The 18,601-nt window shown below is 42.5% G+C and overlaps 1 protein-coding gene across 3 annotated transcripts; it reads right to left on the bottom strand.

The window, feature by feature from the left end:
- Window positions 1-1,587: 1,587 nt before the first annotated feature.
- RFC3 (replication factor C subunit 3) lies at window positions 1,588-17,861 on the bottom strand. 3 transcript variants are annotated; one of them, XM_064172998.1, is made up of 9 exons: window positions 17,674-17,861; window positions 16,315-16,452; window positions 15,141-15,208; window positions 12,745-12,842; window positions 11,298-11,479; window positions 10,934-11,070; window positions 10,708-10,806; window positions 8,733-8,802; window positions 1,588-2,508 (listed from the first exon to the last, which is right to left on the bottom strand). In XM_064172998.1, the coding sequence occupies exons 1-9, from the start codon at window positions 17,758-17,760 to the stop codon at window positions 2,317-2,319; spliced, it is 1,071 nt and encodes a 356-aa protein (XP_064029068.1). In that variant the 5' UTR covers window positions 17,761-17,861; the 3' UTR covers window positions 1,588-2,316. The 3 variants fall into 3 exon arrangements, with proteins under 3 accessions (XP_064029068.1, XP_064029086.1, XP_064029076.1); XM_064173016.1 differs by lacking the exon at window positions 17,674-17,861 and adding an exon at window positions 17,192-17,458; XM_064173006.1 differs by lacking the exon at window positions 17,674-17,861 and adding an exon at window positions 16,642-16,698.
- Window positions 17,862-18,601: the final 740 nt, after the last annotated feature.

Genomic DNA, 18,601 nt, shown 5'->3' with positions numbered 1-18,601 from the left:
CCTCAAATACTGTGTTCAGTTTTGAGACACTCCAAGGTGATTGAGTTGCTGGCATGTGTCCAAAGAAGGGCAACAAAGATGGTGAAGGACTTGACAAATAAGTCTTTCGAGGAGCACTTGAGAGAACTGGGGTTGTTTAGTCTGGAGGAGGCTGAAGAGAGACCTCATTGCTCTCTGCAAATACTTGACAGATTGTAGTGAGGTGGGTGTTGGTCTCTTCTCTCTAGTATCTGGTGACAGAATGAGAAGAAATGGCCTGAAATTGTGCAGCGGAGGTTCAGAGAGGATATTAGGAAAAATTCCTTTCCTCAAAGAGAAGTCAGGAATTGGCACAGATGGCCCAGAGCGGTGGTGGAGTCACCATCCCCAGAAGTGTTTAGAACACATGCAGACATGGCACTTTGGGGCATGGTTTAATGGTCATGGTGGTGTCAGGTTGAAAGCTGAAATCAATGATTTTAGAGGTCTTTTCCAACCAAAACAATTCTATGATTCTGTGTCTCACTCCTATTTAAGAAATACCACGTAACAGTCAAATGTTTGGGATAGTATTTCCAAGCTCCAGTATTGCTGAAAGAGTGTACAATTTCTTCCAGAAGTTCAGTGCACTCAACTGTAGAAGAAAATCTGTTATAGGAAGGTTTAACAGCTATAAACAGACTCATTTTTCCTACACACAAATAATCCAAAACCAAATACTGGGTTAGGCCCCAGATGTCCTAATTAATTTGGACAGAAAATAATTTCAACGTTGATGACAGAAGATTCTGAGTCAGTATCTCAGCATCTCTTTTGCATTGAGCAGACTAGAACTGGACACAGTACTCAAGGCCTGACCAGTGCTGAGTACAACGGAAGAATAACCTTCCTTGTCCTGCTGGCCACACTGTTCCTGATACAGACCAGGGTGCCACTGGCTCTCCTGGCACCCTGACACTGCTGGCTCATGTTGAGCCTATTATCTACCAGGACCCTCAGGTCCCTTTCTGCCTGGCTACTCTCCAGCCACTCTGTCCCCAGCCTGTAGTCCTGCTTGGGGTTGTTGCGGCCAAAGTGTAGAACCCTGCACTTAGCCTTGTTAAATCTCATCCCATTGGCCTCTAGCCACAAGCAGCCACAATCTACTTGTGCTGTGGATTTATGTGACAAAACCAGATGGAAGACAAAAAAAAATAAATAAAAAGAACCCACAAACAATGCACACACACACACACACACCAGAAAAAAAAAAAAAAAAAAAACCAACAAAATGACCCAAAACATCTATTTACATTTCCTGAAATTGAAGGAGACTGGTTCAGCATGAGAAGCCTGCACTGCCTTATTGCAAACAAATCTGAAGGCAAACTACTCATTAACACAAGTTCCAGACAACAGCAGTGACACTGCCTCTAAGGAATAATGCTGCTTTTTGTGCATTTTAAAGGGGATAAAAGTCATTAAAAAAACTAGTGAGATTCTTTATCAATTACTAGAGGAACAGTTTCAGCTTCTAGATAATTGCTGTTATGCAAGACTAGCTCCAACACAAAAATCACAGTATTGACCACATTCTTGTTAAAAAAAAACAACAAGTGGGAGCAGGAGGCAGCCATGGAAAACAAAATTTAATTCATTTTATATACAAACTAGCAATAGACTGAATTAGCAAAGTGAAGGAACAAAGGGCATAAACTCATTCCTTTTCAGGCCACCATAATACATAGGCATAACAAGAAAGACTTGCAGCATAAAGTGTTATAGGTGGTATCAGTTGGTTGTTTTTTTTTATTTCAGGGCTTTCCTTTGTCTTACTTTGTTTGGTTTTGCTAAACTTCAGTGGCTCCCTTTAGCCTTACAATGGAGTGGCATATGCCACAAAGCAAATGAATGCACTCATCTAGCTAGTCACAGGCAGTGTAAAACACTAATTCGGCATGTAATTTGTTCTAGCTCTATACTTTTTATTTTGCATACATCTTACCCAAGAACAATCAGACAGCAAGCATGCAGAATCCACATTCTCTCTTCTTAATGTCAGCTTGCAAATACTGCAAAGCAGCTACTATCTTACATGTCTTCCAAGGTAACTTGTCAATTTAAAAGGCTAATGTATATTGTATGTATCTAAAAGGGACTTTGCAGCTGTCAAAACAATCCATTTGGTTTCTAAAACCAAATGTTGTTATTCAGTTCACTATCTTCTATAGGAACTACATAATAAAATATTTGACTTTGAAGTAGACCAGAAGCAATGAAGCATGGACAAGCAGAAAACATTTGCAACATTACTGGCATCATGACACAACATCCTGTGTATGACTTTGGGCACTGGAGTTAAAACATCATGTCATCTAGTCCATCCTCCATAAACTTCTTGTAAATTGCCATAAACTTTGCCACAAATGCTTCCAGATGATAAATGGCTTTGCTGCCCAGTTGCAAGCGGTGTTCATAGAAGGCTGCCATCTGTGCAACTTCTCCTTTCAGTTGGCCATCACAGTTATGTAGAAGTTCTGTCAGAAGGCCCTAGAAAAGAAAAAAAAAAAAAAAAAAAATCAAACCCACCCAGAAAACAGAATTTGAAAAACTGTACTTTTTTTATTAAGAGGATAAACTAAATTTCTCTGAAAACAGCCAAGCTATGACCAATAGTGATTTGGTTTGGGACAAGGATTTATCCTTGGTCCCTCCTGGCACGTGGTCAGCGACCACTGTTGGCTCCACTGGGCAGGTCTTAATCTTCTGTAGCTTCCCCAACAATGGTTGACTGTGCAGACTGACTGAGCCACTACCATCACATTATTTAGTTTTAGCTTCCTGCTGGGGAGGCGAGAAACAGTTAAGTCCCCTTCCTAGGGAAGGGGCAGAAGCCTCCACAGGGGAGCTGCTGCTTCAGGGCAAGAGTGTCAAGATCTTTATCTACCAATTAGGCAGCTGCTTTAAAGTGATCACGGTACTCCCAGACACAGGGAGTTGTACCACTTATCTGTGGGGCACCGTGACTGTTTAGATTTCTGCAGGCAGTCTCTGCCTCTATTTCACACAGAGCAGGACCTGGATGAATCCACACTGCTAGGGGGGCTTTTTACGGCACAGACGTGCTTGTCCCTTGGTGCTGCCACACTTCTGTCTTTACGGCTGCCACTAACTTTTCTTGCAAGAGCATTTGCCTCCATGGAGGCAAAAACTCAATTGACGTTCACCGAGGCAGAGGGGAGTTGCTGGACATGTATCTGGCAAGACTAGTCCTGACATAATTTTTACCTCTGTCTGGGCTTTTAAAGCATCTATAAATCCTTTAGACTGCACGTGCATAGTTTCCAACAGATTCGGCCACCACCGAACCCAAAACCACAGCAAAATAATCAGCTGTAGACTAACAGATCAGAGTCAGAATTTTCAGCTAATTTTGCTGTAATTTCCTCTGGGTCTTTACAGCTTTCCTGAGCCCAAAATAAATAGATTCCTGTGATTATGCATTATTTTTTGTGAAGAAATTCCACAATAGAATTAGCCTGTTCGCTGCACCACAATGATTTGGTTGGGGATTAATTTGCTGAGGCAGGAATTATAAAAAATATTATTATTTTATTTTCCCTACAAGCTCCACCCCTAAACTATACACAGAACTAGTTAAATTTTATTTAGAGGTTCTAATTCGGTTGGGAATATTCACAAGGATGCTTATGAGCAATTTCAGTAATTTATGAAAGTCAGAAAATGAAAAAGGCTAAGCTACTGCTGCAGATGGGGATTCTCAGTGCCTACGCCTATTTGGCGGAGGGGAGAAAATAATTGGGGCAATATAAATTTTATATAAAAATATATTTATTAAATTCAATATTCTGAACTTTCATCACCCCCAACCACTGTATATTAATATTCAGTTCGGTACACGGTTATGAAAACAATTTAGGATAAAATATGTACAGGGATTTGGTTATTTAACTAGCAAACATTTAAACTACAAACAGAGAGAGGAGTTTTCCCCATGGCTTAATGCCGTTGGGATCTTCATGCTATTTGCCCAGCAGAGTGGGCTGAAACTCTTTCTGCTCTATGGCAGAGATAACTTATATTTACAGAGGTATTAAAACTTTTACTCACAATTCTTATCAGTTATTAATCACCCTCTGGGGTTGTGTCACAGCCTGTGTCTAACGTTCAGACTTCAGGGGATCGCTACACGCAGACTTGGGAGGCTGGAATCTTCCCGGCTTGAGGGGAAAGGATAAATCTTCCCAGTTACTGGGGAAATAGGTTTTCTCTAACCTTTTCTCCTGGCGAGGGATGATCTCTGCCTTTGGTGCTGCTGGCTTCTTCTGGATGCTGTGTCCAGGAATTATCATCTGGCAGGATTTGAGGCATCGCAGGAGGAGAATATCGTGCTGTCTCTGGCACGGTTGTTCACGGCTAGCAGGCCGTGTGTATGTGCAGACAATCCAGAGTCTGCTTCCTGGCCGTCTCAGCGGCAGTGGCTTTTACCAGGCAATGGTAGGCAGCAGGCATGCAAAGTGTGCACGGCTGCTGGGAGTCTGAGCTCCATTAGATAAATCAATGCAGGATCTGGTCATGATAGCAATGGCATGCAGATGTGCACAGCTGGCTGGAGACTATAGGCTCCTTACATATATGTATGTGCAGGCTTAAATGAGCTCTGCATCTAAGGTACTGTCCTGGAGTCCTGTATTCCCCTAAATTCCTCTCCTGCCGTGACTTCGGGGGAGAGAGAAAGCCGCCTGGTTTCCCCCACCCCTCGCCTGCCCTGCAGGCATGAAAGGGAGTGAGCAAAGGGGTCCTGCCCACACGAGGAGTGCCCCATGCAGTGCCCGCGCTGGAATCGGGCTGGGATTGGCTGTGCCCTTTTGCGCCTAAGGAAGTGGTAACTCTGCCCTTTGTCTAGCAAGGGTATAAACATTGGGGGGCTTCCCACCTTTGGGGGTTCCCGCCTTGGAGTTCGTCCGGCTTGGAGTTGGTTACTGCCTGAACCTTCGTGCCTGCCTGAGACTTCTCCCCCCCCTCCCCTGGTGCTCTGCTCCAAAAGGATTGCTTCACCCATTGACACCTTTTGTAAGAGCTGAATACCTCTTAACGACTCTTCCGCAGCTTCTGAAGGAGAGCGAGAGGGTGTGCTAGTTTGAAGCAAGCTGGAATGTTTTGGTAACAGAACTAGATAACGGGCAGTGAAATGAAAACAATTGATGTCAACTTCTCTCACAGTCTCGCTGAGAACTCTGGGAAGAAGAAAGACTTTTTCTCCATTTTGCCTCACTCTTGCTTTTGCCTTAGACCTGGTCACATCTCATTAACCCTGCTCCTACTAACCCTGCTCCTACTAACCCTGCTCCCTAACCTCTTGGCTGCACCTCTCTTCTTCCTGAGAACTGGGGTAAGGTTGAGAGGGCCGGGGGGGAGGTGTTGGGGTGGCTTGAGAGCCCCTCCTGGGGACTCAGGTTTCTGGGAGGGCAGTTGTGCTTTTGTATTGTTTATCCTTTGTATATTTCTGTATATAATTGTATATAACTGTATATATTGTAAATAGCTGCTTGTAAATTCTGCTAGCTGTAAATAAATTGCGTCATCTATATTCCCAGGGTCCGTCTGAGTTAGCTGGGGCAAATTCAAAAGTGTGGGGGGGGCGGGGTAACCCTCAAACCATCACAGAGGGACAGGCCGCGACGAAGTCAGCCTGATCGTGAGTTATTTTGGCTCAGCTCTGCTTTATTAGTAAGAAAACCGCTACAATTTAATAGCTAAAGCCTTTTCCAACCTCTGACTTCCAAAATAGTCAGATTATCGAAGGTATCCCTGTAGATAATTCTCAAGCAACTGAATCTGCTAATTAAACTAAATTAATCTTTGTATATATAGTTTTGGGGGCGGGTTTTTGGGAAAATAAAATAACTATTTTTGTATAAAATTCCCAACTTGACCACACATTAATTCCTGCCTCCACAACAGGTACGCAGGCAGGTGAGCTGTGAATAAGTCAGAGCACGAGGGTCTGAGCCTCTGAGCATCAGAGCTATGCAATGGCATCCGAGCGTGGGGGTCTGAGTGGCTGAGCGCTGCAAGTGAGGGTCAGAGCACATGTTTGAGCCGTGCAGGTGAGACAGAGCTGAGCTGTGCAGAGTCTGAGCTGAGCACGTTGTTTACCTGTGCACCCCTATTTATTGAATGTGGGCCGAGATTAATGGCCTCTTTGGCCACTAGAATGACCAATCAGGTTGGCAGTCAGCCAAACCTTACCATAATAGGCAGAAGTTACTTGCCTGGACTTTCCCAAATATGGGGATCACACGGGCTTATCCCAGGGAGACACGAGATGAGTGTGTGGGCTTACACAACTTGTTTACAACCAGGGGTCCTAGCAGAAAAACATGTTCAGGCAAGGCAAGGCATGGCATAAACAAGCCGGCTTTTGGGCCAACAGGCCCTCCACAACAGCCACAAGACAGCTTTACCCTACTTATTTGCCATTGGAATGGGCTGCCCAGGGAGGTGGTAGAGTCATCATCCCTGGAGGTGTTCAAGAAAAGACTGGATGAGGCACTTAGTGCCATGGTCTAGTTGACTGGATAGGGCTGGTTGATAGTTTGGATTGGATGATCTTGGAGGTCTCTTCAACCTGGTTGATTCTATAATTCTTATAAGTCAGGCTGAGCAGAGAACCTACGGAAAGGCTGATTTACTCACGGAGGTGGAGTAGTAGTTTAGAGACAGTGCCTGATGGATCTCTGTGGCAGCCTCTGAAACTGAAAGCCTCTGAAACTGTAGATCCATGCGGCAAAGTCGAAAGTGTCTCAGAAACAGCTTCCACGAGGCAAAGATTGTGTAGAGGCACTGCCTTAGCAGTGCAGGGAAAAAGCCAACTGCTGGCATGCTCCTATGAACAGCAGTGGTTTATGGCAAAGGCAGGGTTCTTCCAGCAGGAAGCCAGGATAAAGTGGCCCAAGGAGAAGCCAGGTCCAGGTACCGCTGGCAGCTCTCTCTCCAATGGACCTAATGGACTTGCAAAGTGAACAGTGCAGAACGGTGCAAAAGCAGGAACTGCACATCACTCTTCATTAAAATCTTTCTAGACAATGTGTCCAGTGCCACATATATATTGGGCACAAAGAATCCAGCCAATCACCAGCCCAGATTCTAGTGCAGGCGTTCCCACGAGTCAGTCCATGTGTGAAAAAGGGAACCTTTTGCTGTTCCCCATTCAAGCCCACACTTGCAGCTTGCTTGGCTACTATTTGCCTGTGTTATCTACTTTTCTCTACGGAGACAGAGTTTCCCATGGGCTCCCAGCCAGCTGTGCACACTTGAACGCCACTGCGGTGAGTTACCAGGACTAGAACCTGTATTGCCTGCCTTTATCTATGGAGCCTAGTCTCCTGTGCAGCCGTGCACCCTACTGCACACCTGCTGCCTTATCACTGCCTGGTAAGCAACACTGCCGTGAGTTACCAGGAGCAGACCCTGGATTGTCTGCATGCAATCAGCCTGTGTGGTCAGCACGACACCATGCTGAGATTGTACAGCATCCTGCCTCTGCACTTGAAGGTCCTGCCTAAGAATCCCTGGTCAGAGCATCTAGAAGAAGCCAGGAGAACAAGTCTGAAACTGTCAGCAATTTCTCCTGAAGCTGGGAGAATTCCAGCCTCTATGTCTATGGGCAGAGTTCCTGAAAACTGGACACTTACACAGGCTGTGACATAGCCCCGGAGAGTGATTGATAATTAATAAGAATTTGTGAGTAAATGCTTTAATGCCTCTGTAATTCTCTATTGCCTTCTGCCATAGAGCAGAAAGAGCTTGGGCCCATCTACTGGACAAGCAGCATATTGACCCCAGGTGGCATTTGACTGTGGGGAAATTCCTCTCTCTGTTTATAGTTTGAATGTTTGCTAGTTATTAACAAGTTACTGTTTGATGTTATTCCTAGAATGTCTTCCATAACCGTGTAAGAACAAATATTAATATTAAAATTCAGTGGTTGGGGTTGGTGAGAGTTCAGAATATTAAAATTAATAAATATTTTATAGAATATCATCTCCAATCAATTAATTTTCCCTTCCTCCACAACAAACTCAAATTGAAAAAGTACAACCATGTTCCATTTATGCTTTTTTTTCTTCCCAAGATGCCTTTGAAGAGGTCTTCTTGTGTACTATCTTTCAGCAAACTTCTCCACTAGTACATATCAAATTTTGAACATTTAACAACAAAACTTCTACAAAAGAAAACAAACTATATCAAAATTAGCCCATAAAATACTTCTAGGTTCAACACAGAAAGTGGTCTGAGTAGTCTTCAGAGAAACCTTCTCTGTCGCTTTTAGTCAGCTATGAAGCTGCTGTTAGCACAGAACAAGTATTAGCAAACTATTCAAGGGTGTAAATGAGGAAGCCTGCAACAAAAATAGACACTTACATTTTCTAAATTGGAGAACAGAATCTTCCTGACCCCTGGAATCTACACAACTCAAACCTCTCCTGCCTAAATATACTTATGCATGAACCTAATTAAACAGTCTAGTATTTCAACTGATGATCACAAAAAGTGAGCACTATGTATCATTATTACTAGGGAAAAGATCTTTAGTTATTGCTTCAGAGCCATAACCTGGACTATTTTGGTTACATTTTTGAATGAAGCACAAAAGTATCTTCCAATCATTCATGTCCGTTTGGAAAGGACATGGCTATTATTTATAGCATTATTATTTTAACATACTAAGAGTAAAGTAGCTGAATTACCTTCATTATAATCTCAGGTGGAATGCAGTGTGTCAGGAGTTCATAAAGCCGTCCACGGACTTCCAGAAGCCTGTTTGAAAGATACCATGCAATATTAGAATCACAGAAAATATCTGGCTGTAAGAGACCTCAAAGATCATCCAGTTCAACCTTCAACCCAGTTTTGAGTCAATCCTAAACCATGTCCCTAAACACCAAGTCCACATGCTGCTTAAACACCCCCAGGGATGGCAACTCCACCTCTGCCCTGGGCAGACCATTACAATATCTGATAATCCACTCTGTGAAGAAGTACTGTCTAGCATCCAGCCTGAACCTCCCCGGTGCAGGTTGAAACCATTTCCTCTAGTCCCATCACTTGCTACCAAGGAGAAGAGGCTGTCCCCTCCTTTCTCCCACTGCCCTTCAGATAGTTGTATAGAGCGATGAGGTCTCCCTCCCAGTCTCTTCTTCTCTAGACTGAACAACTCCAGCTCCCTCAGATATTCCTTGTAGGCCAAGAGTTCCAGGCCCTTCACAACCCTCACTGCCCTTCTCTGGACGTGCTCCGAAGTGTCCTTCCTGTAGTGAGTGGCCCAGAAGTGAAAGGACACTCGAGATGTGCCCTCACCAGTGTCAAGTACAGGGGTATTTTTACCTCCCTGTTCCTGTTGGCTGCAGTGTTTCTATAATACAAGCCAGGATGCTATTGGCTTTCTTGGCCACCTGGGCACACTGCTGACTCACATTTAATGGACTGTCAACCAGAACTCTCAGATCCCTCTCCAAGTTGCAGCTCATATCAGAAGCATGTTTCCTAAGCACACTGGTGTATTTTTGCTATGTGTGAAATATGCTGCAGGAAAAATGTCCACCCAAGCAAAGCATTTTTTCTGTGTTTGGTTTTGTGTGCTATTTTAAATCCAAAATCACTGCACAGGGCAGTTCTAAGCTCAAATACTACATATCGACGTCCCTGGAGCTGTTCAAGGCAAGGTTGGACGTGGCACTTGGTGCCATGGTCTAGCCTTGAGCTCTGTGGTAAAGGGTTGGACTTGATGATCTGTGAGGTCTCTTCCAACCCTGATGATACTGTGATACTGTGTGATACTGTGATATAATCTTTTATTCACAACAGTAAGATAAGCTACATATACTCTAGTTACAATGGTCTAAGTTAAACTAGAAGCTGCAAGGCTATTACAATTTGCCTCAGTCTTGTCTCCCTTTAATTCCTCTTTCTATCTAAATTATTATTCACGCTTAAGAATAGTGAGAAAAGACACCAAAAAAAAAGGTTACAACCACAATACTAATTTGTGCTGGTTTTCTGTCTTCATTGTTTACAAGAGAGAGTAAGATGATTAGGTGGCAGAATGTGACACAATTATCAGTTCTCAGCTTTTCATATCAGGTCAGAGGCTACAAGCATTTAAACTAAGTACAGAAATATAAGTGACATTTAATGTAATATATGGAATAGCCTAAAAATATTTTACTGTGCATATGAATCCTACTGCACTTTAAAAAAGTGATGATTTCTCATTTTCAGTTCTTTTGCAAACGTGCATTTTGCTAAAGATGGGAGAAACGGAAACCTTAAATAAACACCAAAACCCAACACCTCTCCCCTTACAAAAAACCCCATATCAACCAAAAACGAACAAACAAAAAAACCCACAAAACCAAACCCTCACACATCCCAGCACAATGTGCAACTAAGTTGATGATCATTTTTTATTACAAATTTCAATAGGGAAAAAAAAAAATCAATGTTTGTTTCAGTTTCTGAAGCTTATTCAGTCTCCTCTGATAATCTTAAAGCTCATTTCCTCTAGCTAGCTGCACAGTACCAACTACAGCAGAAATGCCAGAAAATCACATATAACTAAAGCAAACATGCCACACTTTTAACGAGAACATTTTTTGTTGGTTTGGTGGTTTTTTAGGTTTGAGAGCACACAATTTATAGCTGTAAGCAAGTATATTTACCTACCTTTGTGGTGTTTGTTGTCCAACAATAGCATTTGCAGTTTCCCTCAAATAAACCTCCCAGTCCATTTCAGGAATGTCTTGATCAGCAGTAAAAGGATACCTACACAATAATAGTAATATCTTTCATAAAAATTTAAGCAAACTGTCCTATTCTAACAAGGTGTCAGAACTAAGTTCATTTGTATGCCTGAGAGTGTAATTTACATTAATTTTTAGTGATGACTTACTGTTGTACTCTGCAGGATTCACACATAAGTAGTGCTTTCCGAAGATTCCTGCCAGATTTCTCTGCAATCCTTTGAGCCAGCTCCTGAGGAAGAGTCAGGCCTTCTTTTTTACACACACTGGACAAGACTTGGCAGATCTAGACAGAAAACAGCAGGAAGTGCAACACTTAGCAAACAGTTTAGCACCTACAGATTCTCCCATTTGAAACACTTCTGGAATACAGATGAACCAGTCTTTTAGAAGACATGCTTGACAAGTTACCCGCCACAAACAGAAACTAGGTCACTTTTTGGAAAGTCCACAGCAAGAACTTATCTATTAAGAAGTTTTAAATAACTTCTTTTTGCTTCTGTTTCAACATACATCTTCAATGCTGGGAGCAGGCACTCGTACGGCCAGACATCTGCTTTGAATAGGTCCTATAATTTTTGACATTGAGTTGCAGCACAGGATCAGCCTGCAGGTTGCCATGTACTTCTCCATTGTTCTTCGCAAAGCATGCTGAGCATCTTTAGTGAGTTTGTCCACTTCTGTTAACAGCACCACTGAAAAGGATTAAAAATAGTGGGTTTCTTTATTAATATCAAATCTTTCCAAGCAAATTTAATACTTGACATACAGGCAATAATACTAAAATAAATGATACAAGCAGAAAAAAGCAGCATGGTTTGGCAGGCAGGAAAATAAAGATTAAGACAACCTACATGCCTGCATTCCTTAAAGGAATTAAAGTAAAAAACGGAAAAGAATTTATGGCATAATGACATAGCAAAAATTTCTTGAGGATTCCACTCAACACATTTTGCATTTAAAAGTCAATGTCTTTACAAAAAAAAAAAAAAAGTAGAAGTCTGCCTTGTTATTGTAGCTTCAGCACCTTTCCAGAGTCTTTTCAAGGAAAAAAACAAAAGCTTATTTATAAAACACTTCAGAACAATCAGGCTCACAGATGGCTCTTTTCAGTGCTCTGAATAGTTCTGGAGGCACATGAGCCCATTGCTCTTCTTCCACTTCTCTGCTGGTTATATATGCAGCCTACGGAGATCAGGCAGCTTACTAGATACTTCAAGGTACATAGTATGACTGCAGCTGTACAGATACACACATCAAGAACTGGTAGAGCAAATCAGGGTCTAGCAACTTAGGTGAAATATAGTATTTCCTGAGAAAAGTGAGGAAAACGAGATGAAGTACTAAGACTATGGCCATTTTCAGCTAATTTCTGCTCTACTCGGTTGAGTTTACCCTCTATCCTTCAATCACTTGTTATACAGTTCTGATTTTGCTTGCAGTTCAATCATGGCGAGAAAAGTAAGCCAGCTGTGGCAACATAAAAGCATTCTTCATTTCTTACCCACTGCTCTTTCATACTCTACAGACAAAATGCTTCTAAACTGTCTAAGATACATCATGTCCCAAAATGCTAACAAATAACTGGCTAATGCCTAACTTACACAGTATCATTTGCCATAAGGTAATCCTGCCCCTCAATTCAATACCTCATAACTCATTTGCTACTGTAGATCATTAATCTAAGTTACAGTGGACTTCAGTGATAGACTGGGGAAAACGACAGCAGGAATCCAAGCTCCCTCTGCCCAGCCACATTCAACTACAACCAGTCCTCCTAAGAAACCAATACAAGAGACAACCTCATACTGAGTATTTCATCACTCCAGATATTTCCACAGTGGAAGAAATCTGGGAAGTTAATTTGGGAAAGGTTTACATATGCCTTCATACAACATGCACATACAAACAAACCAGCAGAAATCTCTGAAAAACAAATTTGAACTTTGGTTTTACTCACCTTTAAAATCTCGTTGAGTACTAGTTTCAAGCTGTTGGGATTGCGCTACTGTCTTCAAGAGTTCCTGAATTACTACCCGGTCATTGTTTCCTGCATCACTGTACCAGAAGTTTGAATAAAACTTGCTTTAAATTTTCATATTGCATATAAATACATCTCCTTCTAAGTAACCCCTTGGTCAACTGACTAACCAATAAGAATTCAGCAGCTGTTGAGATAAGAATTCAGATCAACACACATGCTTTCTTGAAAGTTACCTTCCTAATAACAAAAAATAACTCAAAGCTTATGTTGGCAAAGCTGGATTAGTAGGACAGTATTGGGAAGTAGTGAAAACATTGTCAAACATTTTATTAAATCTTTAAACTCCTATAGAACTTATTTTTCCAAGTTGAGATATCTAAATTTCAGTTACTTATAAGTCAGGCAAAGACACATAATGTTAACATTTCTACCCATTATGGGAAGAAAAATTAAAGTCTAACCATATAATAATAACAATAAATCAAAGGACTAACGTAAATGCATATTTTTTTTTTCCCCCTGAAAATCAGATGTCATTCTATGAACAACCTATACAAGTAATTGTGGTGATTTGGCCCTGGCTGGGGGCCAAATGCCCACCAAAGCTGCTCTATCACTCCCCTTCTTAGATGGACAGTGGAGAGGGGAATATAAAACAAAACCCAGTAACAAGGTCAAAGCAGTTTAATATTAATAGCACAAGCACAATGAAATGAGTGCACATGGAAAGAAAAAGCAAGGAGAGATGTTATTCTCCACTTCACATCAACAGATGGTGGTCAGCCTTGGGAAGCAGGGCTCTAACATGTGTAGCAGTTACTCTGAAGGACAGATGCCATTGACAAATGTCCCCCCACTTCCTTCTTTCACTTAGTTCTCACATCTGAACTGATCTCATATGGCATGGATTAATCCTTTGGCCAGTTTGGGTCTGCTTGCCTGGCCGTGTCCCCTCCTAAGATCTTGCCCACCCCTCAACGTACTGTTGGAGTGGGGAAATGTTGGAAAACCACATTCTGGATGCTCTGTTTAGCAGTAGCCAAAACAGTGGTGCATTATCAGAACCCAGCTACACCACTGCAAAAACACAGCACCAGAAAGATGCTCCAAGGAGAATTAACTCCAGCTCAGCCAAACCCAGCACATTTGTAAGACAGTGCAGTTAGATTTAGTATCCAAGTATCAGTCTCTTCCTGCTATTACAGCACAGAATGCAGGAAAACATGATGAAATAATAGGTTTCCTTCCTGTCTCTTCTCCTCACTATACCCTGGAGCAGCACTGCACAGCTTTCTCTGTCTCCAGGTTAGTAGCTCAGCTAGCTTGACTCACATTTAATAACCAATGGAGACTGACTGAAAATGCAAAAAAGAGAGGGAGGAAAGCCCCTGCTCTTTAGCATCCAAGACTATCCCTTCACAGAGGCAGCACCAGCTTTGCAGTATTTCACTGGCAAACAAATGAAAAAGACATTTGTTTCACTTGTTGTAGTCACCACTCAACCAGACTTTCCCAATTCTTGCCAAGGAGAAAGCAGCAGAACAGACAAAATTTTATTAGCTACACAGTTCACAGTCTGTTAAGTAGGCTGTGTTGACATTGACTGTGGAAATCTGTCCTTCAGCAGGGCAGCACACCTCAGATTACAATGCAAAATAATTAAGTAGCAAAATGAAACAAGACAGTTCTACTCATGAGCTAGGTGAGGTTTTAAAATAGTTTCCTAATAGTTAAAGATACATTATCCTTAAAGAGAAATTATTCTCAGCAATAACAGAGAACTCATTTATAATTTCATAGTGGAAGATTATTTCACCAGCAATTTCACAACTTTCAAACAAGACATACAGTACACCATTAAAGTTTCTGTCATTTAAGTCAATGTCTGACCTCACTCACGACAGGATTCCCTGTATTTTGTGGTGATGTTATTTCCTATGCTCTAAACTTTTTTGTTTAAGAGTTACTGGGTAAACCTTGCTTACTTTCAAATCACTTTACTTTCGCATTTGTGAGAGAACTAATGGTATGGGGAGTACTGGTTCCACTAAAAGTTCTCAATTATACATTCAACCATTTAAGTTATGAAATCAGAATTGTTGCTGTTACACAGTCCTCAATGCCACCATGCTTATGTGGCTAAATAGAACACTACTGCCTTTAGTACTCAGCACTCCAAATTTTTGTTCATTTTACAGCTGATCAATTAAAAAATCATCTTTCTGCTCCTATTTGCAATTCAAATCCATAGACCATAATGTAATTTGCTCAGAAAAACTGGGAAATCAGGACCTTCTATATCCAGGTTGAAACCACTTGCAGTATGATCATCAGCTTATATTTGAAGTGGCACATTTTTACCATACACTTACCTTGGGTTAACTTCAAGGTGATAATTACTTGCAATGGTGCTAATTTCAATTTTCTTTTTAGAAGGTGCCTAAGTAGAAAGTAAGCATATTACATTTAAAAATCTGTATTTTGAAAATCTGATAAAAAGTATTATCATGTAGATTATAACTGTCCTGGTTACAGGTAAACCAAAAGCCTCACAAGAACTGCTGAGACACTAAACCTGCTCATTTCCTACCACAAACTCCACTTACAAAGGAGGAATACCAACATATCATTCAGTTAATAAAACAGTTATTATTATTATAGCAACACTTGATATTTTATTGAATATTCCAAATCTTGTGGTTTTGTAACAAGAAATCTTACTATTGCAGTTAGCCATTCAAAAAAAGTGATACTTTGTCTCTCCAAAGAAAAGCTTTGGAGAAAAAACTCTTGACAAGTCTGAAGAAGCTGTTTACTTCTCTTGGCAAAGGATTTTAAGCAAACACTAGTATTTATGTCACACTTGACTTTGGGCATGAATAGTTAAACATATGCTATATTTTTCTCATCCAATTCAAGTATTATATTTGTTCCACTACCAAGAATTAAACAGCAAGCATTAAATAACCTAAGTTATCAATAAAGCTTGGTAAGTCCTTGCTAGTTCAGCTTTGCATAACAAGCATTTTGAAAGGACAACACAAATTTTTAATAATAAACAACTAAATACCTAAGTCCAGGGCACATATAATTGAAATTGATTTTTGCTAATGCTGAAATTGTCACTGACAACAAGAAAAGTTATAACTTGAATATATGCAAAGAGTAGTGCTAATAATTTTCAAAAAACAGGCTATTCTACAAATCAAGTTGTATACATATAATTGAGAGTTAGTCTATCGCAACACATGCTACTGTCCAAACTGACCTCAAAAACAAACAAAAAAGCCAGAAACCAAATAAAAATAAACCAGCCAGCTACAGAAGACAAAACTATGCCCATATTCTCCCACTCATGAAGTCCTAAGGAACTAGAACATCTGGCAGAAGTACTTGTTCATGCAAACAAATTAGTCTGATTAAAAGAGCTTGAAAATACCTAGAGGGAAAAAAAATACAATTCACATAAAAGTACCAAAACAGAAATATATAAGTATGTAAATATTCACATCACCCAGGAGTAGATGGAAAATAAAATGTTTTTACCGTTATGCTCTGATGCTCAATCCTCAGTTTCTCCACTCCTGCACCATACAGTTCCCTTAGCAAACACATTATTCTTGTCTTTTTTCCAGCTCCTGATGGTCCATACACCAACAGATGAGGGAAATCACCACACTGAACCTGAACACAAAGTAATAGGATTATTCAGCTATGACAGTATTTCCCTTAACAGAGAGCATTTATCCTTCCCTTGTCATCCAAGTTTACATTAAATTCTTTTTCAGCTCAGTCATAACTGCTGGATTTCTTTCCTCTGGTGACATTTTCTATAGAGCGTCATATTTTTGATGTTTCATTTACAAGACTTACATACTGTGATCCCGTGACATTGTATTTAAATCCTTTGCCCATATTCAAATTAAGTCATGAGTTTGTTTCTTGAAACCACAAAAAAAGCATGACCTGGAGAACATATGTCCAAATCCAACAAACATAATTCGTATTAGATATATCAGAAAGCAAAAAGCTGAGAAAATGCATCAAACCAGTGGTCTAGTGAAGACAAGTCATTAAAGCCGGCAGGGGAAGCAGTCCTTTAACATCCAAGCATTTACATATTCCTGCTTTTTGTTTTCAGCTGCTCATCTTAAAAAAATCATCTAACTTTAAGTAAACAGACTAAGCCAACTCTCATAGATCGTTCTTATAGAATCACAGAATGGTTTAGTTTGGAAAAGATCTCTCAAGATCATCCAGTTCCAACCTCCCACCATAGGCAGGGACACCTCCCACTAGAACAGGTCGCTCAAGGCCTCATCCAACCTAGCCTTGAACGCCTCCAGGGAGGGAGCATCCACAAACTCCCTGGGCAACCTGCGCCAGTGTTTTACCACCCTCACTGTAAAGAACTCCTTCTTACCGTGCACTTTAAGACTCCTCTCTTCCAGTTTAAACCCTATATAGCATAAGCAGGAAGCACAGGTGCACACCATTGCTGAAAACAAGTTACGCTGCCAGTTTCCTCGCAGCCTTTTCCTCAGCAAGACCATGCACCCGAGCAGGGCACGGTGCCCGCGGATCCCCTTCCCTCCAGCCCCGCCGAGCAGGGAAGATAACCCGCGGGCCTGCACCGCGAATCTCTGCCCCTGCAGACCCGTATGGGCTGCTTTAAGGCTCGTAGCAACTTGACTCCTGAAGCACAAAATTACAGAATCATTAAAGCCGGGGAAAAAAACCCTTTAAACAGTCAACCAAACACCATCATGCCCTCTAAACCATGTCTCGAAGTAGCCTCACTGCGGGGACGCGCCCGCCGGCGGCTGCCACACCAGGAGGCGGCACCGGGCAGAGCCCGCCAAGCAGGCCGTGGGAAGCGGAGCGGCAGGTGTGGGCCCCCCTCACCAGGTTGCGGAGCTGCGCCGCCTGCTCGCGGTGGTAGTCCAGCCTGCCCAGGGCGCCGGGACGGTACTTGTCCACCCACAGGCTCATGGCGCTTGAAAAGCGCGCGCCGCCCGCCGCAGCGCCGACCCGCGCCGCCGGGAAGGGACGCCGCTACGGCGGCCGCCAAGGGACAAGCTGCATTGGCGTCCGCGGAGGTAGCGAACACGCGGTGGGGCTCCGCCTCCTCCGGTTACGGCTGAGCCGCGTTTCTGCACGGCCCAGCCCGGTGGAGTGCTACAGCTTGCTCGGTTCCTGCCAGCTTTAGGGATTTTCACCTCCCAAGTGACAGTTTTTCCCTGTGTGCTCCCGCAGCTTCTGTGTGTGAAGCTTTATGTTCGTGCCGGGGGCAGCAGCTGCTTCAGCGTTTGCCACAGCCGGCCATGGCGGGGCCTGGTTCCTATGTGAGCAGGGGCCGCTGTGGAACCTCCGTCACTGTTGGTGGAGGTGCACCCAGCAGGGACAAGGCACACCGGGCCCGGCAGTACTAGTGCCAGAGCTGGGGACTGCTGTCGCCCGCTTCTCGGCAGCAGATCTTCAGGTATCTGTGGCGAAAACACTGGTTTTATGAAACATTCACAGATGCACTAGGCAACCTGGTAATGGGACATGAGCAATGTGGTCTGATGTCCCACAGCAGAGCCAGCAGATGTGTTAGATCAGAGAGGTAGAAATCTGAGGTGAGCTCCTGTAGATAGGGCCCAATGGCCCAGCTAGCAGACTGTCAGGGAGCGCAGGCAGGGAAGAAGCAGCGAGGAGCTGACAGAAAAGAGCACTTGAAGCACAGGTAGGCTTGTCTGCCCTGCCTGTGACCAGGTTCATCAGTGTGCATTTGGCATCTTGATCTCTACAGAAAGCCAGCAAAAATACGCCTGTTCTCTGCATCAGGGGA

This window comes from Pogoniulus pusillus, chromosome 3 (assembly GCF_015220805.1).
Source record: "Pogoniulus pusillus isolate bPogPus1 chromosome 3, bPogPus1.pri, whole genome shotgun sequence".
NCBI lineage: Eukaryota > Metazoa > Chordata > Aves > Piciformes > Lybiidae > Pogoniulus > Pogoniulus pusillus.
Note: the sequence above shows the minus strand (reverse complement) of the source record. Positions and strands in the feature narration are given on the sequence as shown.